The 26,404-nt window shown below is 44.7% G+C and overlaps 1 protein-coding gene across 1 annotated transcript; it reads right to left on the reverse strand.

Moving 5' to 3' along the window:
• Positions 1-881: 881 nt before the first annotated feature.
• On the reverse strand, positions 882-18,174 carry DDX3X (DEAD-box helicase 3 X-linked). The gene is made up of 17 exons (XM_063181854.1): positions 18,001-18,174; positions 15,857-15,914; positions 14,832-14,882; positions 10,128-10,251; positions 8,805-8,948; positions 8,622-8,721; positions 7,939-8,074; positions 7,498-7,583; positions 6,762-6,860; positions 6,522-6,682; positions 6,203-6,347; positions 5,939-6,083; positions 5,441-5,622; positions 5,229-5,346; positions 4,657-4,813; positions 3,701-3,828; positions 882-3,405 (listed from the first exon to the last, which is right to left on the reverse strand). Exons 1-17 carry the CDS (start codon positions 18,043-18,045, stop codon positions 3,323-3,325), a joined length of 1,962 nt encoding a protein of 653 aa, XP_063037924.1. The 5' UTR covers positions 18,046-18,174; the 3' UTR covers positions 882-3,322.
• Between the last annotated feature and the right edge of the window lie 8,230 nt (positions 18,175-26,404).

Here is a 26,404-nt window from a genome sequence, read left to right on the forward strand (position 1 = left end):
TAATGCAAGTCTAAAGCAGGTAAATTTAGTGTGGTCCAGTCAGTGTGCTCAGTGCAGCTGCTCCAGCAAGCTATCCTGGGAGTCACCTCCATCCTTCTCCATTATTCTCCAAGGCCCATACACACTACTGGATTGGTGGGGTGGTTTTTATTTCCAGTATGGATCCAGGACTGCAGGGGCACATCACATTTTACCAGTCCTTACCCCATGCCATTCACCTGCATCACACTTCCATGGATCAGAGGTCCCAGGCATTACTTTCTTCCCTCCCCCACCCTTTTCCTTACTCACCAGAAAACCTCAAGTTTCTACAGTCATTTCAGCACCAAACTCCAAACCCAGGCTATTCCTAAATCACTTTCTCTCAAATGGAGCAAATTTATCTCACCTCAAAGAAACTGGAAAGACCTGAATCTATTCCTTCCAGTCTACTCCCTTGGATATTCCAATATTCCACCTCATTTTGGCTTTCCAATACCTAGGAACAATGAACAAGTATGACCTCAAAACTTAAGGCTCTCTACAAGGCACTCCTGTGAAACTCAGAGGGACAACTGTGAGATGAGCAGTGAGGGGCTGAGGAACCAGGCCCAATTCCACAAGGTTTAATGAAGTTGTTACAGCCTGACTCTGTTCCCCTAATGAACAAACCCAGGTGGTTTTTGTCTGTCCCACCTCTGACACTTGACAGTAGCCCTGCACTGTGGGGCACAGGCCATGTTTAGGTTATTCCAGCTACAGCCCTGAGCCTGGCTGCCATCTGCCACCACACTGACATGTGCCACACTAGAGTCACCTGCTTCCAGAGCTGCACGTGAATGAGACTGCTGGGGCTACAGAGCTCAGAAACCAGGAGTGACGCTTCACAAATGAATAGACTGTGCAGTTCAACTTTTTTATTTTAATAAAATCAAGAATATGCACAGCACATGCAGTGCTAGCATCTAAACTAATACAATAAGCAATTCTAAACCTACAGTGACTTGAAGTTCAATTTTCACATTCAGCAAGTTTAAATCCATTCTTGCATATTGGTTTGAATCCTTGTATCTGAACTGAAAATATTGCTGGCTGATAAAACTTGCTAAAATGCACAAGTCACTGATTATGCCAATACAACAAAGATAACCACATGTTTGAGGATTGCAATGTGCCAGACATTCACTGAAAAAAAAAAAAAACACACAACTAAACAAAACTCACGCAACAAACATCTGAGAATCTGGACACTTCACATCAGTGTTTAGAAGTGTTTCATAAATATCTTAAGACAAGTGTATCAAAACCTTGGCATGTTTAATTTTAAGTTGCCAATTTTTGTTTTACTATCAGAAAGTTATGGCTATACTGCCAATGCCGGGTCTGCTTAATTTGACTTAAGAGTTTAATATGACTTAAACATTAAAAGCTCACACTACCCCGAAATATATAATTTCACGCATACGGTGACATTCAACATTCAAGTGCCAGTGTTTTTGTACTGTCTTTTGGTCAAGTTTCTTTAAACTTTCAAAGAATCACTTTTAGGCTTACAAAAATAAATATTTGTCAAAAATGTTCAATAAATATTACACAAAACTAGCAGCAAAAAGTATCTAGAAATCTGTCGTGTGCAAATAGTTTTCTTCCCAGCTATCATTCCCATGGTCCCAAATAAGTTTTAGAATCTATTTCCTTCTCCTTAAACAAGCTGCGTTCAATCTCCAAGAGACAAAATAAGATTGGAAGTTAAGGACACGCACACAAGACATATATAAAATTCTCTGAATGTGCAATAAAAGAAGTATTTTGTAAAAAGTTATGGGCAAAATGTACAAGGGCCTAAACCTAGACTTGAAATAGCACCATAACAAATGACCTCAATACTGTCAAGTGCACCTACTTAATAAAAGTTTTAGAACAAGGCACAATACACTTGAAAAAATCTATTGCACTTTAGGAGATTTTTGCCATTTTCCTATGCCACTGTAGATTAGTTGTTAAATGCTCTGGCCGCAAAGTTAGCACAGAAATTCCAAGTGGCAGAGGCATTTTTCTGGTGGACAATACTTATCTTTGGCCAGATTTAGCATAACAGACTATAAATACAATGGAAACCTATGCAACTAAAACTGACTAAAACTGCACTTTAATAGCAGAATTGAAACCTTGTGCAGTTTATGTACATTTCCAACCTCTGTGATCTCAGGTTTGTTTGTTACTCTTCTGGAGCCATTTTACAAAGTCTACAGTAAGCCAGTTTAACATCTCCACGCAGCTTGAACAGAGTAATGTGAATCTGCATTAAAATAAAGCCTGCTGCATAATTCTTCCTGTTCATACCCTCTTGACCAAAAAACATCAACACTAGCATGCGTTATTAGACCAAAAATTCAGTCAGGCCCTTACGGAGGACCAATCACTGCCATGGTCAGCCATTCTACCATTTCAATTTCATATGGCAGGCATTTTTAAAAAGTCTAAATAGATGAATTCTCCTAAAAACTATTTCAAGTTATCAGACCTTTAAACGTTCCCTGTAATGTTCTGCCCACATTTGGCTAGCTCACATTAATGATCTGCCTAAATATTGAAAAAGGAATTGCTGTATTTACTTGCATTAACTTCAAAAACAGTGCTTTTAATGTATGCATGTATCCATACATCATCTCATCATGACTGGAATGGCTTATTAAAGGCTATCAGGTTCTAAGTACCTATCCAGGATAGAGTGAGCAAATCAGAACTTTAACTTAGTACAGTTTTGCCACATTAGAAACTAATTGCATTGATATGCTTCAAGATGTTTTATTTTTCAAATCTGCAGATACCAAAGCCCTAATGCAGGCTACCGCATAAGTTTTTCTTTGTAATATTATGGATGAATCAGTGATTCCTGTTTAAGTTGTATCACACCTGTGTGCCAAGGTTTGATTTTAGCCCAAGTTCAGTAATTTTTATTTTGTCAAAACAATTGATATCTTGAGCATTACTGAGCCAACAGGACATCAAAATAAAAGTTGTCTAAAGTTAAAGGCACAGTACATTAACAAACAAATGATCCTCAGTCACAAAATTATAAATGCAGTTTCTGGGTGGGGATGGGTGGGAGGGGAGTTAATCCTGACTACAGCAATAAGAGTCTTCAAAACCACCTTCGAGATAGGGCTACTTGTTCCTTTATTTCCATCTTGTGACCTTGAGCTCCCTTAAAAAAAATTTCAGTGGAGAATCACAGCTGGTAATGTACTGCGAGTTCTTGAAGCTACACAAGGTATAGTCTGGCTAAGTTACATGTGGTTTCCATATTAGCTTGTTTGGTGGGGTATCTGCTGCAAGCAGATCAGTTGCCCCACCAGTCCACCCCCTGGGAGTTATAGTTTCCTCCATATCCATCACTGTTGTAGAAGCCTCCATAACCACCACCTATGAAAGTCAAGAGAAAGTGATGCTTAATTAACTCTAAAGATTTGCACCTTTACAACAAGAAAACAACCCAGGTATCTGCTGTCTATTAAAGAACCCCACCCAGCAGTACCGTCAAATGCACAACATTAACACTGGAAAGACAGGTAGCATCAAACCATCAATCAGGTAACCTGCACTAGATCCAAGCAGAATGCTGAGACTGCATGGCAAGCACCAGATGACCTCTTATCCAGCATCACACCCAGTTTCACCCCAGCAAGCCCTGTGTGTGCAGCTGCCCAGCCCGTCTCACCTCCGAAGCCCCTGCTGCCACTGCCGCCGCTGCGGCTGCTGGTGGAGCGGCTGCTGCTGGAGCTGCTGCTGCCGAAGCCGCTGCTCGTCCGGTAGTCCCTGGCCCCGAAGCCTCCGCTGAACCGACTGCTGCAGAGGGCAGGACACAAACACCGGGGTCAAACAGGGCAGGGGACATTGAACAGGGGGCATTCTGAGCACTGCACACACTGAGAGTGATGTGCTCTGACTCTGGGGACCAGCCACAGCAGCACAACAGCCACTGCTGAGGTGAGCACACTTTACAAGCATCCCAAGGCCACCTGGAAAGATCTGATTCAGTGAAATCTCTGCCTCCAACCCTAGCTCAGTGTTTAAGCAATGCATTTATGACAGTATCTCACGATGAACACAGTAAGTATTTTATAAGCATACTGCAAAATGGAAAACAAAATGGAAACCAAGCGTGGTTGGATCATGTTCACTATATTAAGAGAAAGTGTTCCCTCATCGTACCCCTGTAAGCCAGTAAACCAAGGTTTGTATCACAGTGTTTCAGGTTTCCACAGCAAAACTATTTTACAAGTGGCCTCACACCTTTATTCTCTTTTCTCTCCTGGTTTTGTCAGGAAGCGCTGCATTACCTTCTCCTAAACATCAGAGCAGCTGCTTAAGGTGCATCTCTGGCACAGAGAGGTATGCATTTCTGTGTTTTATAGCTGCTTTTACACTTCTAAAATGGTTTCTGATAACATCACTTTATCTCAGCTGCATCTAAGCTGCTTGCTTAGAAGAGGTTTTATGTGTTAACTGCCTTATGAATAGATAGAACAAAACCAGACAGACACTATCACCTTGGCACACACCAAGCTCAGCTTATACTGCACTTATCATCCTCTAAGAGTATTTTTAGACTGAGAACAGAACTGTCTCTTAACAGACTGAATATCCCTCTCTAGCCAAAGCTGTGCCTCTTACCTCTTAGATCGCCCACGGCTGCCTCCTCCTTTGTGATGCTGCTCATAGGCCATGTTCTCCAGCCAAGATGGTACTTCTTGCTTAGCCTCCACAAGGAGATCAAGCAAGTCCTTTGTAATGTTTATGTTCCTCTCATTGAAGAATGAAGTGGCAAGACCTGAAGGAGATACTCAGTTTTGGCTACACACAATCCAAGTACACCACAGCACTTAAAACCCATTCCACGTTCCAGTTCCTTACAGCCAAGTCAGAAAACACTACAATCATTTAAAGAGAAAGCTGTTGGAGACCATTACTCCATCACAGCTAGTCACAAAATCATGTTCACTCCCAGACACAGCAGACACCAGGCTTACATGTAGTAAGAGTCTTTTGATGGCACTAAGAACATTACCCAAAGGAACTGGTAAACTTTCCACAGTGGATACACAGCAGTGACCAGTTTTTGGTCACAGAAAGCAGCTCACAGGCTTCTCTCAAGTACTGATTTGAAATGTATTACTCAGCCTATATGACTGCACTTGCCAGCTTAGGTATGAAGTGCTGTCTGTGATACCCCAGGTGATACTCACCAAGGTTTCCTACACGGCCTGTACGGCCAATGCGATGGACGTACTCCTCAATGTCACTCGGCAAGTCGAAGTTTATGACATGCTTTACATTTGAGATATCCAATCCTCTTGCTGCTACCTAGGGGTTAAATGATTTAATCAAATCTCAGTAAGACTCACTCTACAGGCCAAGAAAAAGGCTCACATGCTCGAGTTTTACACATTTCACTTACTGCTGTGGCAACAAGAATGGGGCTCTTGCCAGAGCGGAACTGGTGCAGTGCTTCCTCTCTGTCCCTCTGGGAGCGATCTCCGTGGATGCTTGTGCAGGCATAGCCCTCGTGGTACAGGAAGTCCTCGAGAGCATCTGCCCCCTTTTTAGTTTCCACAAACACCAGAGTCAAAGAATCTTTACCTAAAAAAAATTAAAGGCCAGGTTAACAGAAGAAAAGCTGCATAGACAAATACAGGCTCCATAACCTGGTAATAGGCAGCTTCAATTCTCTGCCTGTTTATTCTAAAGTAGCATCACTGGGGACCTCCCTCCCTTTTTTATTAACAGACATCCTTACATCAGCTTGATACTGGCATTTAACCAGTGCAATACACTCACTGCATGTCAACAAAATACCCTTTCATTCCCCTAATCAACAGAAATTCTTACTGCTTGAGTCATTAGATTTGCCTATTCTACAGTTTGCCTTATTTGCTTATCTGCAGCTGTTCTTTACCTGTGGCATTTAGCAGGTCAAGCAGGAACGATCGTTTGTCTGGCTCTTCCACCCATACTACTTTCTGTGTGATGTTCTCAGATGTAGAACCTACTCTGCCAACAGCCAGAAAGATGTATTCATCAAGGAAGTCACGAGCAAGCATCTAGAAAGGAGGAGAGAAAAAAAATAAATCAAAATCAAATCATACTTTTTCCCTCCTTCTAAAGGCAAAATTTCTTTGGCCTTATGAGCTTTTTAAGTATTTAAAGTCTCGTTAAATACCTGGATTTCCTTGGGGAAAGTAGCACTGAACATCATGGTGTGACGAACCCCCTTTGGTGGCATAGTATCTTGTTCAACAATTCGACGAATTTGAGGCTCAAACCCCATGTCAAGCATTCTGTCAGCTTCATCAAGGACTAGGTACCTAAACAGCAGTAAAAAAAAACATCTTCAGAACATTGTCCTGTAAGCTGTGCTCTGGTGTCTGCACTGGGTTACAAATTCTCAACCAGATGTTTACATAGTCCACAAGCTACAATCTGAGGTTCTTAACTGTATCTTGCTTTAAGTCATTTGTACATGGACAAGCAACACTTACTTGCAGAAATCCAGTCCAATCTTTCCTCTCTCCATCATATCAACCAGTCGTCCTGGAGTTGCTACAAGCAAGTGACACCCACGTTCTAAGTCACGGATCTGCTGGCCAATGTCTGCACCACCGTACACAACGCAGGGGCGAACTCTGGAGCGGTATGCAAACTGCAAAGCAAAGGAAGTTAGCACCAGGAAAAATTCTAATTGAGCTATGTTATAATAAATAATAAACTGTTAGATCTACCTTTCTGGCTTCCTCATAGATCTGCACAGCCAATTCTCTAGTGGGAGCCAAGACCAGTGAGATTGGATATTGCTTACGGCGCCCATACCTCCCATTCTCCTGAAGAAAAAAAAAAAAAAAAACAACCTTGGCATGAGCATCCAACACACAAAGGGAAAGAAAAAAGCTACTATAGGCAATATTTAAGAAAGGTCATCAAGTTTAAGAAAGACAAAGCATGGCTGAGAGCCAATCTGAGCACTGCCCCTGAAGACGGCTCTATCACAGTGCCCAAGGTTCAGCTGTGGGTAACTATGGCAAGAGCTGCACAACCCTGCCTCTACAACAAGCACTGCAATCTCAAACTTCAGCAGCAGAGAAGTAACAGCCACAGAACCAGTAACTTCCTATTCTGAAATTACTATGACATAGATGTGTGACCAAGTAGCTTTTAGTAGCAAGGCAAGTGTCTTTTAAACTTATGCAACAACAAAACCATTTATTTTAAAAAAGTTGGACAGTTATGCATCCAACTCTTCAGGTAGGAAAAAAAGTAATCCACAGCTTGGATTTTTTCAAGAGAAACACCTGAAGTCTTCAACAAGCTGAGATGCTTGGCTATCATATCAAAATGATGACAAGATTCAAGATCAGCTATTGTGTTCAGTAGCACACATCAGCTCCTGTGGGGAGGGAAAAACCCCAAACCTATGACACTGGTCATTGCTTTCCCAGGCGTGGGTATTTGAATACTTGCCTTCATTGCTCTCAAGGCATCACCAGGACCATCTGCATATATCTGGCTCAGTATTGGTAGAAGAAATGCAGCTGTTTTCCCAGACCCTAGTAAAACACAAGCCAGTATTAATTAAGAGTTACTGTCAACTACAGCACTAACCCTGCATCAGTAGCACATTCCCAGTAACACCTGCATTGGACTATGGCTGCTACTTGTGGCACTGGAGCACCCTCAGCAGCCCAAAACCCTGAAGCAAATGTGGTTTAAGACATGAACATGTCTCAGGACCAACACAGTAAATCTAGTCAAGACACATCTAAAGCAGATGCAAGACTGAAACTAAAATTAGTTTCCAACACACAACTATTTCTACACTGCACAGGAGGTTCTAGCTCTTACCTGCAGTAATACAAGACCCCACTTCTACTGTGACTAAGCAGCAAAGAGTCACTGACTTACCTGTCTGAGCACAGGCCATTAAATCTCTCTTTTCTTTAATAATAGGTATTGCATGTTTCTGGACTGGAGTAGGACGGGTGTAGCGTGTGAGTTCAATGTTTCCCATGATGATTTCTCCCATATCAACATCACTGAACTGTAAAATATTTAAAAGGAGTAAGATCAGAATCCTTCACTTCAACCACCATGCAGCACAACATTCAGTTTAACAAGTAATTTACAAAGTACCTCTTGTTTCAGCCCTTCATATAGAAGTTGCCTATAAAAGTTACAGAATCACATAGATACTTAGTCCAGTTTTTAAGCAATTCTTAAGAAGTCAGCCAAGCCTGAAGTGCAGACTGCACTAGCACACACACTGTGCTTAGCCTAACACTGCCCATGCCTTAGCAGCTGCTCCCAAATCAGCACCTCCAAAGCACCTCAACTTCTTTACAGGTTCACTGTTTAAGGACAAGTTACAGTTAAAAACTAAGCTATGAGCGCTAATTGAAAAAGCTTACACAATTTCTTCACTTAGTTCATCATATGCAACCCTCTTCTGCAAAACAGCTTAGCTGTAGGAAGGGAAGACAATGTTTCCTTTCCTCCTTAAACTCCAGACATCAACACACCAAAGCTACCCATGCAAAACAGTCACTACTAAATATATCAGCTGAACAGACTGTTAAAAAAATACTTACACTTTCAATATGTGGAGGACAGTTGCTGCCTGTTGCTTCAACAGGAATATCATCATATTTCTCAAAGTTAATGCCAGTATTGCTTCCTGAAAAGAGTTCCCTAAAAACAGAAGAGGAAAGTATTTTCACTTGCTGGAATTATCAAAATGACCCTCCCCCATCAGTCAGTATTCCATGACTCACTGTTCTAGGCGTTCACTCGGGGGGAGAGGCTTAGACCAGTCATCCTCATCGGATTTGTCACACCAGCGGCTGTTCCCGCCGCCACGGTCAAATCTGCCGAAGCCACTCCGGTCATAGTCCCCGCCTCTGCCACGCTCCTCGTATCTAAACACAGCACGAGAATCAGACCACCCTTCCCAGCAACAGGGGGCACTGACATGCACAATCAAAGCCATAACAACGCAGCACTGTGTATTACAACTCTGTGTACTACACACACAACTGTGGAACAATTCAGAATCAGTAGGTTACCTACACTTGCTTCTTGACCTAAGCACAGAAATTAGTCCTGGCCATCAGACCAGGTCACATTTTTCTGTGTCAGACAGGAGAGTTTGTTGTGATTTCAGAGCTCAGTTTAGCTTAACACAGTGAACTTTCCACCACCAGCTTTATTTGATTAAGCATAACAAATGTAAACAGCCATCTGCCAGTGGAGTTGCAATCCAAGTTGCTCAGTCTTTGCCATTTCTTTGTGGGGAGCTCTGTTTAAACCTCCTAAGCAGCACTATTTTGTATTCCCCCCACCCTTTCCTCTGCCTCATTCTACACAGCTTTCCCATGTCCAGACAAAACCCTCCAGGGCTAGAATTTCTTCCTTTATTCCCCCACCGCACATGTGACCAAATACCTCCATTATGTCATATAATTATTGCATAAAGAGGGAGCTCACCTGTATTACTGACTTGGAAAGAAGGTGGAAGAAGTCCTTACCTCAACTGTTTAGTTTTTGGCCTGGTAAATCATGTTTGAGAAAAGTCTGGATACAGGACTAGGTCAGCTTTACTAAGTAGTCGGTAAAGGTCACTCTCACCACACTTGTGCATACAACGCATGATGTGTGTAAGACTGCTCAAGTAAGGCAGAGAACCTGCAAGAGTCTCACCCAGTTTTATTAACTACACTTTTTAAACAATCAAAAAAATATTGAAATAAAAAAAATCCATAGTGATGTATTGTGTGTGCTCCCAACAGCTCTTCACGATTCTCCTGGAAGCAGCCACCCACCTAGCACTTCTTTGGTGAATGCTGAAATCAGCCAGGCACTACAGCTGCAGTGAGTGGCTGGTGGCAGACCACAGGGCACATTCTTCAACATGCAAATTGCCCATCCTTGAAGTCACGCAGCTTTCAAGGCAAGGTTCTCTCCCTCTCTCCTCCCCTCCCAGGTTCCTCCTACCTCATGCTGCTCACACCTGGAACCCTAATTTTAACACCAAGATGACAAGCGCAGTGCTAGAGCTGAGGCAGACTCTGTGCACACCCAGACCAAGAGGTACTCGCCTCCCTCCTCTGGAGCCGGTGCCGCGGTCGAAGAAGCTGGACTTGGAGTCGCGGTCGGAGCGCGCGCCGAAGCTGCTGTAGGCATCCTTGTCTCGCCTGGAGCTCCAGCCGCCGCTGTCGAAACCTGGCACACACAGGCACGTCAGCCTAACACTGCACAGCACAGGCTCTCACAAGAAAAAACACCTCTGTGCAGGAAGCCTTCACTGACAGATCTGTAGGACTGAATTCCTTCATGAACAGAAGATGCATGAATGCAAAACTAGTTCAGCAAGGGACTGAGCATTTCTCATCACCCATCCAAACTGAAGTTTCTCCCTGCGTGTACAAGCACATTGGGGTTTTTTAAAAAACCTGCACTTGCCTTAGTACAAGTATTTCAGTTGCCTACCCTGGAAAGCTGGGTAGCAGAAGAAACTTTAAGATGCTAAGTCTTGCCAAGCCTCGTCTATGGTCATCTTTCCAACACAAATCCTTGACTACACACTTGTGGAGGTTCACAAGGCCTCTCAGATCAATAAATGATACCAGAAATCCAAACAGAGATTAGAATGTTTTATAATAGTGCAAGTACACAAAGCAATGTGATCTGCACAGACTCTAACAGCACCACACTCAGAGAAGGTATCTGGAGCTCTTCACAACAAATTAACCACACTGTATTTTTCCACAGCACTTTTACCTTTGCCTACAGTAGGTGCCTACTTATGTATGTTAACTCAAAAGAATACAAAGCACCTCAGCTTGCAAATACCAGCGTAAAAAAACCTCACTTTTATTTTGCTACCAGGGCCTGTGAGGTAGCAGAAATGTGAAGCTTTAAAACCCTGCTCTGGTACTGGACTGAGAAATTATAAATTCTCTTTCAGAGGTCCAACCTCCCCAACTTTTGTGTAACATATTTAATCTCAGCTATGGGATTCCAGCAGAGAATAAGTTAAATAACAGAACAGATAAACAAATAATGTCACTCTTGTGAGCATGCTTTGCCAGCTCCACAGCACAAAACCAGTCCAGACCTATTCATGAGACAATAACAGCAACCACAGAACAAATTCATTCCAAAGAAAGGGGCTGTTCTAGGCCCAGTCTCTCTGAAAAGGTTTTGCTACCAGAATTACCCTACTTTTTTTGATGTTCTCTAAAGAGTGCCATTCACCTTACCTCTGTTTTTTAATTAAGAATTCTAGTACCCAGAATCCAGAAATGTACTGGTCACAAGGGAACTTTAAAAACTACTGTGATAACTGTAACTCTTTTGTCTGGGTAACTGAAACAGACAGCAAAAATAATCCATCCATGAAGTTTTAGCACACAAGATCATGGAATGCACTTCAAGACCTCCAAAGTGCTTTAAGAAGCAGTATTAGTCCTTAAAAATATTAACTTCAATAGGGTCATTTTGGCTTGTTTAAAAGATAGCTAAATACAGATTTTATTGTGAGTAACTTTCAGGCCACTACAACTATTTGGATGTCATCCTGCCAAGGGATCTAACAGAACTGCCATGGGTACTGACAGACAGAGCCATCTTCAGGGATACAGATGTAGTTTCATAACAGTGAAAAAACTCAACTGACACTATTTCACATTTTCTACAAAGCCTGAGAAGTTCAGAGTCAAAATTTTACATTCCAAATAGCCTACAAAGCAGCCTCATTCACCTAGCTCATTAGAGCAGATAAATAACTCATTTCTGAAGCTGGTACTTTGCCATAACTTTAAGGTAGCACAGCAACTTCTACACCAAAGACAGGTGTGCACTCCTGCTTCACCAATTCCAGGCCCTTCAGTCTGGCATTCCTACTCTGACTTTATTTGTGGATCAGCACAGGACACAGGACCAGGCCATACAAGTCAATTCTAAGTAAATGACAGGCATAATAGTCAGAATTTCAGGCATCAAATGGTAAATTAAAACTGGAAGTAAACGCCCTGAGAAAACCCTAACAGACCAGAGATCAACTTCTCTGAAGAGAATGATTACAATGCTGTGCAAAGACTACCAGGAAATTCCTTAAAATGTAAATGCTTTTGGTTTTAAGTAAAAACCTGTAGAGATTCCATCCAGCACATCTTCCTCACAGCAGGGATAAGAACTCACTAAGTTAATCAACTTCCAGAGCAGCTCTGTCCTCCTTGCACCTACGAACAGCATTACAGATGTCAATGCATCTCCCTCAACCAGCATTTCCATTCACATTTATTCTGTAACACTAATCACTGCCAGCTCACTTGAAAACCTGCCACATAAAGTAGCAATAATCTTTTTTTTTTTTTAAGATAGGAGAAACAGAATGATAGATTCCTTTAGGGAGGATAAGACCTATAGGGTGAATTCTTAACATTTAGTTTTTGACCTACTATAGATCAGATTACAGTTTAAATATCCAGAAGCTGCTTCCAGGAAGTTTAAGAAGAAACTTAAATGACAACAAGCTTTAGTATTAGCAATTGAACTCATGGAAGGGAGACACTTCAGGCCTGACAGCCCTGCATACTGAGCTGCCACAGAAACAGATCTGCCATTAAGTAACCTAAGAACATTATTTTTATGCAGGCTGTTATTTCCTGCAGTTCTGTACTGCCCTACTCCCCACTTACAAAGCCAATAGATTAGTATTAGTGGGACAGATCTGCAGCTAAATGGAAGATTTTCTTAAACACTACCATACAAGGTTGCTGCCTCACGTCCAAGCTTTGTCATTAAAAATTTCACAGATCATCCAAATTTCAAAATTCACAAGTTCCAACGCAGCTGAAGAAATCATTGAGTTATGTAAACAGAAGCAAACACCACTTGATGAAAGCACAACTGCAGAACAGACTTCAAATCATCCTACAAGATAGCTCAGCTTTACAAGCCCAGACTCATGATGCTTCCAACAGGGCGCTGAACTGAAAACTTTTCTATTCAGCAATTATGAACCCTGTCACAGGGAACCAGGAGGATGCCAGTGGTGCAACACTCAGCCAGGTTTAAAGGCAATTTCTGAACATTAGGTTTACCAAGGGAAGTTGGCAGGCAAAGCTCTATTAAATGGACAAGCCACAGGTCAGATTATGGTCTCATGACCTATTTACCTTTTTGCCAGGTGAAGTCTCTAGAAAATCTTTATGTAATCACACCCACACTGCCATGTCTGATCTCTGCTCTTGCACAAGAAAGTACAATGCCAGTCCTACCCAAAACAGGTCATGGTAGAACTCAAGGTTACTGCATCTTCTACCCACAAAACTGAGGTACTAAACATCATACAAGAAACCTATGAACAGCAAATGTTCACAAGCACCTTAAAGCTGCTCCCTGCTTTCAAGAAACCTGCACAATCCTCAGATTTGGCAAGTCAGTTTCTTGCAAGATTGCTCATATTTGAGGTCAGTGTGACTGGGAACAAGAGCACTGAACTGGCTGCCAACCAGTCCTTTTCCCAGAACATTCAGCTCTGCTAACACACTGTTTATCACTTGGTGCTTCAGGCTATACCTCTTTCACATAACAAAAACACCCCAAACCAAACCAAAGAAAAAACCCAAACAAACAACCCCAGAAAAAAAAAAAAAAAAAAAAAAAAAAAAAACACAACAGAAAACAAAACAAAACAAAGAGAAAAAAAAAATTTAAAAAAACCCAAAACACCCACTAGTAGCTTGGACACATACAAAGGAAAGACAAAACCAGACTGGTCTATCTTCAAATAGGCTAGAATGGAGCATTTTTCATCTAGGCAGAGTTCAAGTGATACAGCTCCAAAAGCACTGTGAGACACATTATCATATAATGACTGCCCTCCCACCCACTCATAATGGAAGCCCTCCTCCTGCAGGACTGAAAAGAATCTGTGAAAGTTTATTGCTTTAGAAACAGATGAGATCCAAGTCCTCTCATGCCACAAAACCTCGATTCTTTACGTTGTAGCACTGCAGGAAGTGTTTTAGCTGCTGCATTCTGGTGCATTTCAATGGGTGTTGGAGGAAATGTTTCTCTCATATCCACCCAAGCCACCAGACATGACTACACGTGCTGCAGCACCTGCCCCCTTGGGCTCTTACACAGAAAGGTCATGTTTACTTCACTGAAGTGTTCCAAGAAACGTTTCTTCTGTGTTCTGTTCTGAGACTCAAAAAGATGGAAGGGCCGTTTCTCAGCATAAACACCGATGTAAACATGTGACCAAAACAGGTCATGTACTTCTCGTTGCCTCACCAAGAGCCTGCATTTCCTTCTGCAAGCACTCCCAGGGGCCTCCATAAAAACTGCAGGAAGCTGAACAAGGACAACACCTCTTTGTGTAAAGAGATGCATTTACAAAGTCAAACTGTGCTGTTTGTTCATATTAAACAACTGATTGTAAATTCCACAACACAGTCACTAGCAGAAAAACCAGTACCCACAAAATCCATTCAGACCAATACTCAAGATTATACAGCAAGATGGGAGACTCCATCTTGCATCAATCACAGCTAATTGTTACACAGACCCAGAAGGTATTTTATCAGTCAGATACTGAACTTGAGCTTAGGATTTAAGTTGGTGAAGGATCTAGAAGAGCACACTAAAAGCAGAAGATAAAGTTGCCATGTTTTGCAGAGGACAGTTAAGCAGTGTTTGTAATAGCATTCAAGCAGTACTGTCAGAACCTGTGCAGCCTGCTCCTGGGGATGCAAGAGCCCTTCAGTGTTGCCAGTGTTTGTGATACATACCCTGTTTTGAAGCCTCCCTGTTCCGCAAGTGAGGAGGAATGTATCGGCCTTCTAGAGGACAAAAGAGAGGCAGTGTTACAGGCCCGTGGGGTCAGCACATCCTCAAATGCTCATCTTGTCAACAACAGCTTCTGCTCACTAAAAACAGCTGCCTTCAAGGCCTCTTGCAGCATTTTAACAGGAATCCTTTAACACGGCACTTGGTAGCATGCTCTCAGTTAAGTTTAAGGTTCCTGCACACCCATTTAGGCAGCTGGTTTGAGGCACAGATGTCTTGTGCTCCTCTGACCGAATCCCACACCCATTTATGGGTGTTACAGTGTCTACAACAAAACCTGCCTTCCTAGAACCCCTTAAGGCTTAGGCTGGTGCCAGATACTTGAGCAGCTCAAGATATTTACTGTGACATTCAAGTACTGGCACTCACACTACTACTACCACCAGTATTTTTCCTTCCCTTTAAATTCACCCATCCCCTCCATTCAGCTCAGATCAAACCAGAAGCCACAACGAGCTGCCTCTGAATAGCATTCCTCATTTACAGTCCAGAAACATCTGTCTGCTAAAGCAACACAAATGAGAAAATACCAGCCACAAGCTGAATGTGAATTCCTGGAAGATTCTCCCCTCCTAACATACTTAAGCCTTGTATATCAATATCACTTTCTATCCAGTGAATTGAGATCGCAGAGCTGACATTCCTGCTCTACACCTGGTGTTTTAGGAAGACAAATCACCACATTACTACAGTCAGTGGCCTCAGATGAGAGGCAACTGAAAATCTGGGACAGGACTGGAACACTGAGTTCTCTCAAGCTAATTAAGTGCCTCAGAAATGTGCACACACACTGCACCACGACAAAATTAAGTGGTTCTATCTAAAACAGTGTTTTCAAAGCAAGCTTAACTGGCAACCTATTTCCTCATCAGCCTCTGTAAACTTTGGCTTTAGGAACTGCTTTTCACAGCTGCAAGCCCCCACTTTTTAAGTGTGTTTGTAAGCTTGATAATTTGCATGTACTTACTGCTTGTAGAACTTCCTTCACTCTGAGAGTCTGAGGAATTCAAGTCTAGACCAGAAAACTAGAAGAAATAAGACAAGTATCAACATGTTGTACCATGAATTTATGCTAAGATACAAAAGAACGCTTTCATTTATCAGAACAAGCTACTGCAAAAAATTTTTTATATCGTGCCAAATTAGGTCTCTTATTATTACTCAGGCTGTACCATCTTGAATGTTTTTGTTCCCACCAATAAACAGACACCCACACGGGCAGCAAGGCCAGCAGAGTCTCTCACACCCACCAAATCACTACCACAGACTTCTGCTTCACACTACCTGCAGGCTAAAGAGCCATTTTAAAAAGACTGAATTTCAGCCTATTTCAGTCAGCTGCATTCGGATTTGGGTCAGTGACAATTTCTGCTACAGAAACTTCAGCAGAAGTAATGTCAATTTAATTGGGCACTTTACTTGTAGAGACTCAAGGTATTTTCAGCTGCATTAACGCTACTAAGACATTAGAGTCTTCACGCTCGAGGCAACTGCTGCTCCCAAACCATTAGGTGATGTCTGTCGACATCTTCGGCAAACACAATTTTTTGGGTTGTTTTTCCAAAAAAAACCAATAGCCTTTATAGCCTTCAGTCTCACAGTAAAGTTTTCCAAAAGAGGTTCAGTTCACGCAGTGCTGGTGGGGCGCTCAGAGGTGTTAAGTCAAACACAATATGGACTCATTTCAGCAGAAAGCAGTGGAAAACCGATAAAGCTCAAGAACCGAATTATTACAGTTGTTTCCTGCATGGCAGGGATTATAAACGTGTATCTGAAAAATAAGGCGTGTTTACATAAAAATAAATTTTGTATTGTGCAGAGGTATTTTCCAATGAGCTGAATTAGTCGAAAGCAAATACTCCATTGCACTGTGCTTTCCGCCGCTCAGCTGCACGAGCATTTAGTTCTTTAGGAATTCTGCCACGGCTGCCATCCTAACATCCTCTTTAAAGCTACCACTTAAAATGCCATCTTTCTAGTCGATCGAATCACCAACGCAGCGCTCAAGAATGCTTCTTATTTTTAACAGCACTTTACAGGCTCTCCACTAGGTCAAGACCGCTCTCCACGATCAGCAAGAAGCGATGGATGAATTCCCTCGCAGCGGATGCCCGCGGTGGGGGCAACACCTCCCGGCGCTGCCCGGGCCCGGTGGCGCAGCCCCGGCGCCATCTCAGTGCGGCACTGCGGGCTGGATTCCCGGCGCAGCGGGAGCGGCTGATCCGGCTGCCGGCGCCCGTCACGTGTGGCGCGGGGGGAGAGCGGGGGAGAAGGGAGAGGAAAGGGGAGGGCGGCATCGTCTCCGTGACCTACTTCGCGGATGAGGCCGAGAGCGAGCGCTGCCCCTCGGGCAGATGGGGCTCTTCCTGCCCCTGCCGCCGTGCCCGAGGGTTAGATAACCATAGATAAGTATCGATCCCGCCCAGCGCGGGGAGGGAGCGGGGGGATGCAGGAATGGAAACAAAATAATGAAAAAAAATGGTGCGGAACAACACGACTCCAGGCCCAACTGCGTCACCGGGGCTCGGCAGCACCGGAGCTCGAACAAAGGCGGCCGCCAGCGCCGCCTCCCCGGGGAAGGGGCGTCACACAAAGCGCGGTGTCGTGTGTGTGTCCCCCCTTCCCCCGCCCCGCACAATGGCGGCCATTGACCGCCCCTTCCTCCTCCTCCTCCTCCCGCGCTGCAGTTCCCGCTGCGGCCGCCAGGGGCCGCTGCCGCTCCCGGCGCTCCCACACAAAGCGGGTCCGAGCGCGGCGCGGGGGCCACGGGGCCCAAGCGGGACCGGGGCCGGGCCGGGCGGCACCGGCGGCTCCGCACCCCCGCAACACCGCCCCGGCCACGGGGACAACGCACCCCCGCGGGGGGGGCCCGGCGCGGCGCGGGGCCGCCGCACAGCGTTAACTGCGCAACGACCGAGTGCGCCACAACAGGCCGCGCAGGGGGGGAGGTGGGGGTTACCGCGGGGGGAATTGCGACACCGCCGCCGGGGAGCGAGGAGCGGAGCCCCGCGCGAGGATTCCCGACCGTCCCCGCCGCCCTCTCTGCCCCAAGAGCTCCGACGCGCGCCTCCTCCGGGTAACGGAGCGGCCTTTCCGCTTCTCCTCCCTCACCTGCTGGTCTAGACCGAGGGCATTTTCCACCGCCACATGACTCATAACGAGAGATCGGTCTCGGGCTCGTCCCGCTCCGCCTCGAGAAATGGGGATCCGCTGGGCCGGGAGGTCGCTGCCGTGGGTGTCACTGGTTCCGCCACGAATCGCTGCCCTGACTGAGCCCCCCCCGCCGCGGGCCCGGCCTTTATATAGGCCCCGCCCCCCGCGCGCCCGGCCGCGCGCGCTGACCTCAGCGCGCACGGCGACCGCCCCCCCCCCGCCGCCCTCCCTTCCCGGCGCTATCGCGAGAACTCCGTACAGCCCAGCGCCTGGTGAGGGACGCGCTCCCGGAGCTGTCGCGAGACTTCGGGGCGCCGGGCCCGCGCCGAGTTCCCGGCGGTACCGCGAGGTTTCCCCTCCCCCCGCTCCCGCCCGGCTCTCCTCGGGAGGAGAGCGGCGGCAAATTCTCGCGAGATCACGACACACTCTTCCCCCCCCCCCAACACACAGCCTGCGCCGCGCTGTCCTTTTGTTCGCCGCTCTCGCGAGAGAGCACCGCGCGCGCGGCCCAGGCGCCTCTAGAAGGAGGCGGGCCCTGGGTCACGTGGGCGGGCGCCGCCGCCATCTTGTCGCTCCCCCCTCGGCGGGCAGTGGCGCAGCGCATAATGGCGGCGCGGCGGGGAGGAGGGGTGGCTGGGCCCGGAATACACCGGCCTCTATCCTCTCCCGCCTGCCCCCAGAGCAGGCCTGGACACGCCAACCGGCGGCTCCGCAGGGCTCAGACCGTCCCCTGTGCGCCGCTCACCCCAGCACACTGCTGGTGGGTTCCAGCAGTCACTGTACATTTTCATCAGCTCTTTCTCCAAGCCCCTCAGCCATCAAACACACTGACGTGCCAAAGGGTCGTCCGTGTTTTCCCTGTAGTGTCAGTTTTGCCAGCTGTCTCTGCCTTCACAAATAGCCCCACTTGGATTCATTAGGACTTTTAGACTAAGCATCAAATAGTTAACATTGAACTGTTACTAGGAAAAAAATACACAAATAACCCCATTCCCTTCCCTCCCAGCCTGCTGACACAGAATAGTAAAGCTGCCTCCTTGAAATTGGGTCAGTAAAAGCAGTGATGAACTGCTTAGGGATCAGGACACGGCCGGGCTGTGAGGGCACCGGGAAAAGCACTCGGGGTTGGGCTGCCCTTGATCCTCACACAGCAATTATTCCTTCATTTCCCTCCTCCTCCTCAGGCTCCTGCCTCTTCCCAGAAGAAAACCACAGGGAAGATCCATTCTCCAGAAGGATGATTCATCATGGGATTTAAAAACAAGACAGAACTTTTCCACAGTACTCACACATTAAACAGCCCATCTTTGCCTAGGTTTTTCCTGCCCTTAAAATTGGAGCTCTAGAGCCAAAGTCTTCCTGATGCAGAAATTAAACCCTATGAGACAGGGTTTAAAAAACATTTAAGATTTAAACATCCATAAACAAGTCCTTGAATGAACAACACATGCTCCTCACAAACAAACCACTGAATTCCATGATGCTCTGGTCTTAAACAAAACATTTACCAGTTTTCTGCTTTCACCTTCCATTACAATTCTCCAGCCAGCTACAGCTCCAGAGTTAAAGATTTATGCTTGTGTTTCATCCCCAGGTGCACCTATTTATATACTCTAAAAGCTCACAGGTTTCTTCATTCAGGCTTCCTGACAGTTAAAAGAAAATGTTTCTGTATTGTTAAGAAGCTATTACTGGATGTAAACCCAAATTTTGTTTCTTTTGAAAGCAGGTTTTAAGTAATACTTTTTATTCCTTTTCTTCTTACAACTTTGCAGACAATTCTAAACAATTCTCTAGTTCCCTTTACATCCCTGCAAGGTCTGCAGTGTTTTACAAACAAAGGCATTCTTTGTGATAATTCATATGCACTAGAAAATGACATTAATTAATCCTTTGCAGTTTTAGAAGTATCACAGCAATTTAAACCCTGATCCTGCAGTCAGGGAAGTCAGTTCTTGGGGAAATCAGTTTTCCCTCTGAGTTGCCATCTGCACTAAGCAGGACTATTCTCAGTTTCACTTTTAATTCTCCCACAGCTGACTCAGACACAATTCCCTGGAGGAAGCTGAGCAGATCATGAGCACTTGAGTCAACACCAGAGTCCTCACAAGCTCTGCTCATGTTAAACTCAGCAAGATTTTGCCAATGGACTCAAACAAAACTCCTCAAAAGCTGACACTGCCGGGTGCTTGGACACTGAGTTCTTAAATCCCAGCAAGTTCCCAAATCTGGTATTCCTTCACCTGCAGAGCCCCATCTGGCAGGGGTTCTGAAAGCCCCAAAACAGCACAAAATTCAACTTTCTGAGTCTTGAGGAGGTTGTGTTAGGAAGCCAATATCAGTCACTGCCACCAACCATGTGTGCTGTGAAGTCAGTGTGTTTATGAAGTTGTATCTGAGTGTGAGTGTTTTACCCAATGCAGACAGACACTGACCTTGTGTGCACGAGTTTCCTTATCTGCTTTGAAACTATCAACAGGTCCTACACTGCTGAACATCTTAACAAGCAGATTTCTCACTGTACACAGCTCTGGACTCACTTCTAAGGAAAGGAGGTATTTTGTTAATGGTAAAACAGCCCAGACATCCAGAGTGTGATAAAAAAATGATCCTACTGTTGATGTAATTCTCAAGTAGCAGTAGTGAAGACCTGGTTATTGTTCTACACAGCTGCCTATGAGGCTAGGACCCCATACTGTATTTTTGTGAGTCTTTCATACTGTAAGATGGCAGGGTAATCAAAACAGAAATTTAACATTGTCCAGCCACAAATTAGCAAAGGGATTTGGAAACAATCTCTAGTCAACAGTGAATATGTCTCATTTATATCAGAGATCTGTCTTTAGCAGCATAATTTCCGCATGTTCCATCAGATCAGTTCCTGAATTTCTGTGGACATTTTTCAGCATCCAAAGGCAGAATCTTATTCAGTATGTGGGGCAAAGCTGCACTGAAGCAAGTGGTTCCTCTCACTGGCATTGCCAGTGATTACTAAACTGTGCCTGGACAGCATTTGACAAAATTCTTACAAAATACTCCCCTGTGCTGCAGCACTTTGTTGTATCACTGCCTTTGCTGAGTGCACCTCCATCCTCAATCTTAGCACATAATGCCTTTAACTCACATGAAGAATTAAAGGCAATCTGATTAAGAGCTGCTCTTCCTTTGGCCAGTGTGCTGCCACCAAGCCTTGCTGGCTCCCCTTCCCTTGTCTCTCCATGTTCCCAGACTGGTAGGTGGAATGCACACAGTCAATTGCAGGGGGCTTAGTGAAGAGCAGATTCATGATTATTCTCCAAAGAGATGCCTGGAGTTTGTTTTCAAGCTTCAAAGAAATTCTCATCTTGTCTGAAAAACCACAACAGACTGTTTACAGAAAGCAGGGACTCTCAGCTGAGAGACAGAATCAGGAAGTTTTACAAGTTATGACTCTAGAGCAGGACACACACAAAAGATTTAGTCACTTCAAACGTACACTAGTCCTTATCTGTGGCAGCACTCAAGGATTCTCTCTCTCTTTTTTTTTTTTTTCTTTCTTTACTGAGGTCCTGTTGTTATTTTCTGTAATGGTTTAGTGGCAAGATCAAGTAGTCACAGGTTTCTGTGAGAACTGAGGAAGTACAAACATAGTTTTGTTCATATTTCTTGAACACGTTGTTCAAAACGAGCAGTATGTCTTGTTACATGAGGATCAGACACAGGGGAAAATGAAGCCATGAATTTGGACTCAGACTTTTAGGGGATGGAAGAGAGGATGTTTTTTGACTAAAATGACAAGTGGAAGAATGAATGGAGAGAATGTGGCAATTCTCTGAACATTGAAAATTTCTGAGTTGGGCTCTTATTTTTTCATGTCCCTACCTTCCTTGCTAGCTTGGATTTTAAAAACCTTAATCATTTTTATTTCTCTGCATTCAAATTTCTGCATCATCCCCACTGGACTCCAAATTATATTGCCTCCCTCTTTCACTCTCCAAGTCTATGCACTGCTTTGTCTTCCCAAATGCTGTTTTACATGTTCCAATTAGATTAAGGGCTTGCCTGCACAGGAAAGTTACACTACTATTAATTTGCAGTTTGCTTTAAAGAAATTAAGTTAAACCTGGGCAGAAAGCCACGTGGACTCCCTGGTATTCCTCTGCAGAAATACAAATGGCTTATTTCAGGTTAGATCAGGTCAATGAGGAGCAGGAAGAACTTGCAAAGCAATAAGTTTTCCTCCATCAGAACAAAGAGTGTCCAGCAGCTCCTTCTGCAGATTGCAAGCTCCAAATGGGAAGAAAGGCTGGGGGCATGGTCCTGATCTCTGCAGGAGCCACAATCTGCTGAACACAGGTAACACAACACCAGGTGACTGCTGCTCTTGCTGCCCTGGCTTGGGCTGTGGAGCAGCTCTTGCCCACTGCAGCTTTTTCCCTACCAGGACAGCCCAATCCACAGCACTCACAGGACAGAAGTAGGGACTGCTGCCTCTGTGCAAGGTATTTCCTTCCACTCTGTTCATGTAGCTATCAAAAACTGAGTCCTTTGCAAAAAAAAAAAAAAAAAAAAATCAGTATGATATTGTTCAATATGGCAAAGTCATGAGTATCCATCTACTGCCCCTCTTTGAGTGAATGCCTTGAGTCAATTATTGGTTTACAAGTAGGTTGTAACTTTATGAGTGTGCCTTTCTCTTGTAGGCAAGCCCAAAGCAGAGGTGAAGACAAAAGAAGAGAAACTCATAGCAGCAAGAAGAAATGAAAGAGGCACATCAGTAAATCTTGGATTCACATTCTCATTGTGAACTGGTTTGAACTAGTAAGCTCATAATTGCCTAAATCAAAACAGGCACCCAGTCAAGATGGCTCCTACATTAATCAGCCTCAGTTATGCTTTGAAGGAGGCACTAATGTTTCTCATTTCAGTTTCTCTGAGCCTTTTCTAATTACCATTTCTAAATACCAAGTGCAACTTGTATGTTATGTAACATAAATGTAACATTGGAGTCTTCTTTAAAAGCCCTTCAGAGCCTCACTGACCAAGTGCCACCTGCCAGTGCTCTCCCCTCTGTGTGCAGGGGTTTGACTTCAGCTGCCAGCTGTGAGCACCTGGCAAGGTCTGACCCTTGCAAATGATGTTTTGCAGTGTGGTGCAGCTGCCAGGAGTGCTTGGGTTGAGAGAGTGGCCTCAGCCATCAGAGGAATGCCCAGTGTTGCTCCTTATTGAGTGAGAGGGTGACTCTGACAGCTCAGAAATGCCTGTGGGATTCTCAGGGTCCTGAGGACACCCCCAGCTCCCCAGAGCCCTGCCAGGATCTGAAAGGACAAACCATGAAGCCCATGAAGCAAAGCCAGCGCTGGTCTTTGGGAGAAAGGGGAAAGAAAGTCCTTCTTCCTATTTTCCTCCCTGTTGCTGCAGTGTTGGTTCTGTCATTTGGCAGGGAAAGGATCACCAGCAAGGGAATGGGGTGTAGGGAATGTAGGGACTTGTAATACAAAGGTTGGTGGCCTGAGTTAATGTCACCAGGTTAGCAGGTCATCAAGACCACAGGGCATTGACCTGCTGTCTCTCAGGGCATTCAGATGTGGAAAAAACGTGATTAGTCCTGACAACTGCCAGAGCTGAGACAGGTGGAGATACTGACAGTTCCAAAGAGCTACAAAAAGATACCCAAACCCTGTGCACAGTCACCTATCCAAGAATAAACTAGCACTTCAGAGCTGGCATCCCTTGTGTTCTCTATGGCATCACACAGATTCTGTATCCATTACCTGGGCACAAGCTTCATACTGCCTGGATTTTTGGTTAAATGGCTTAAGCATGCTGGCCTGGTGCCTGGTGGCTGCTCTTGTGAGTGTGAGAATAGGAATGTGTCTGAGTGAAACCTGTTTTATTTCTGGTTTTGTTTTAAATGAAATCATTTCTTCCCCTTCCTCCCTCATCCCCACCTCTCCTCAGGTTTTCTACCTTGTTTATACCATGTTGGAGGAGTATTTTCTCTAGAGGAGCAAAGAGTAGTAAAGAGGAGCACCCAGAAGCATAATCTTTCAGATGGCAGCAGAAAAGGAATCTGCCATCTGAAGGGCAGGTTTTATTTAAAAATCTACTGTCAGGAGTAAAGTCTCTCTTTTTCTGGATGGGTCTTCAAAGGCCACCCTGTCCCTCTGGCTGGCTTTGGTCAGCAGTGCAGGTCACACAGCTGGAGCTCTGGCCCACTCCCTTGTAAGAGGCTTAGCTCAGGCTTCAGTGTGGCTATTGCAACCTTTCCACTTAAATAATTAAAGATAAAGGGTTTTGGAGACATCTAGTCCATCACACTGCCTTAAGACTAAATATATCCATCCACTCTGGGTGATGCTCATCAGACTGGAGCTCCAGAATACCAACAGCATCCCCAAACTGGGGGAGGGCTCCCAGCCCTGACTGGCATCTCCTGAGGGGCAGGGCCCCAGGGTGCTGTCACATCATCACAGGCACTGCTCCCAGCTGTGAGGAAGGAACCCCTGCTTCATGCTGAGACTGAAAAGCTGCCTGGTGAGCCAAGGGCTCCCAGCTCCTTTCAGACACCCACGGACACGGTGGAGCTGGAACCCTCCCACTGCTTTCCAAGGCAGGCAGCTCAGTGCCTGCAGTGAGGTGGGAGCTGCTGCTGCCTCTCTGGGAGACAGCAGCTCCTGGTGGCTTCTCCATGCTCTAAAAGATGGAAAAATGCTGCTGTTCAGCTGTGAGCAGAGGCTGCACAGCTTGATGTATGTCACCTCACTGTGGGGTAACTTAAGTCTCCATAGTAAACAGGAAGAATAGTTTTATTTCCTTCCTCTGTGCAGTTGCTTTTTATGTATTTGTATGCTGCTATTTTGTCCCTCTTCAGACTTTGCTTCTTGAGACTGAATTGTTTTTCATTGTGCCTTACAGTTGATGTCTTCTGAACTTGTTGTAGAGCAGCAGTTTAGCATTTAAATGAATGTAGTGTTTATGGAATGAGCTGGACTAACAGGCATAGAAATGGAGACATATCTTCACAGATTAGATGCCACAATGGTAGGAGGAGTGAGAACTCCATGCCTACCTTGTGATCTGGAACATCTCTGGAGGCAAGAATAGGATGTAACAATGAAATCCATCAAAGTGGCTCAGGTTTCCTCTTTAATCAGTAGCCTCTGGGCTGTTTCAGCATTCATTTGTGCCAGATGTGGTGGTGGCTTTGTGATATGGACAAACCATTGCATAGCAAGGAGCTGTGTTAACAACTCATTTCACATAAACTGCTGGCCTTGTGGGGGCAGAGCATTCAGGCAGGGTTCATCTCTGGCCACAGGAAAGGCTCTGCAGCCAAGCCAGTCCCCTCCAGCTCCTGATACAGCCACAGCAAGAAAAAGACACTGAAGTCATGAATCATCTCACCTAAGGTAGATATTTAAAATAGATCAGATAAGACATACCTTTAAATTGCCTATAGGGCAACAGGCTCAGGTGCATTGATAGACACAGAAGACATCTAAAAGTAGGTGAGCTGAGTTTCACCTGTGGAGTCAACCCAGTGACACACAGGTCAAAAGCCCCACTTCCCATGGTGAACCTTCAGAGCACATCTTCTGCCTTTCTGAATTTACAGCCACCTCCAAACAACCAGCTGAGAGAATTATGATGGCTAAGTATTCCACCAAATGGCTACATATTTTCACTGATTTTCAGAAACAAAATATATTACAGTCTTCTTTTGTAGTTTAGTGTGTAAATAGTCATTTTTAGAACAGGAATAGCTGCTTTTTGACTTCTGCTCATGAAAAGCAAATGCTTGGATTAGGAAGCACAGATATTCATCATGGCTATAATAATGATATTCTGCAGAGGGAAATTTTTATGTTAATTCATCTGATACAGTTGAACTGTAAAGATTTATCTTGCAGATTTTTTGGCAAACAGGAACTTCAAAACAATGGCTTTTTACTCCCACAGCATTTTTCTCCCCCTTCTCTCATTTTTTTTTTCTTTAGCTAATAGTTCATTAATAAGGAAAAAGATTCTTTTGATACCACAGCACATCTGCTGACCCATTTCAGTGCGAGTGCATATATAACCACTTGTTTGTTTGCACTTCTACAGGTGTTGCTGCTGTGCAGATATGGGCTGTGGTTAAATTTCATAATGGAAAATCTGACAGGCAGTTAACTAATCCATGAGTCATATTTCGTAATGGCCTAAAGGTCTCTGATGTTCGACCTTCATTTGATACCCTTGCCAGCAGGCAGTTTATACATAACCCATCTGAAGAACATTCTTTATATAGCTGGCTGCATGCTGCCCTTTTATACCTGCAGGGATGGGCACTGCACTCACTGAGCTGGGGAATCTGCTGTGTCTGTGTGTGAATGGGGCT

The sequence above is a fragment of the Melospiza melodia genome, chromosome 2 (assembly GCF_035770615.1).
Source record: "Melospiza melodia melodia isolate bMelMel2 chromosome 2, bMelMel2.pri, whole genome shotgun sequence".
Lineage (NCBI taxonomy): Eukaryota > Metazoa > Chordata > Aves > Passeriformes > Passerellidae > Melospiza > Melospiza melodia.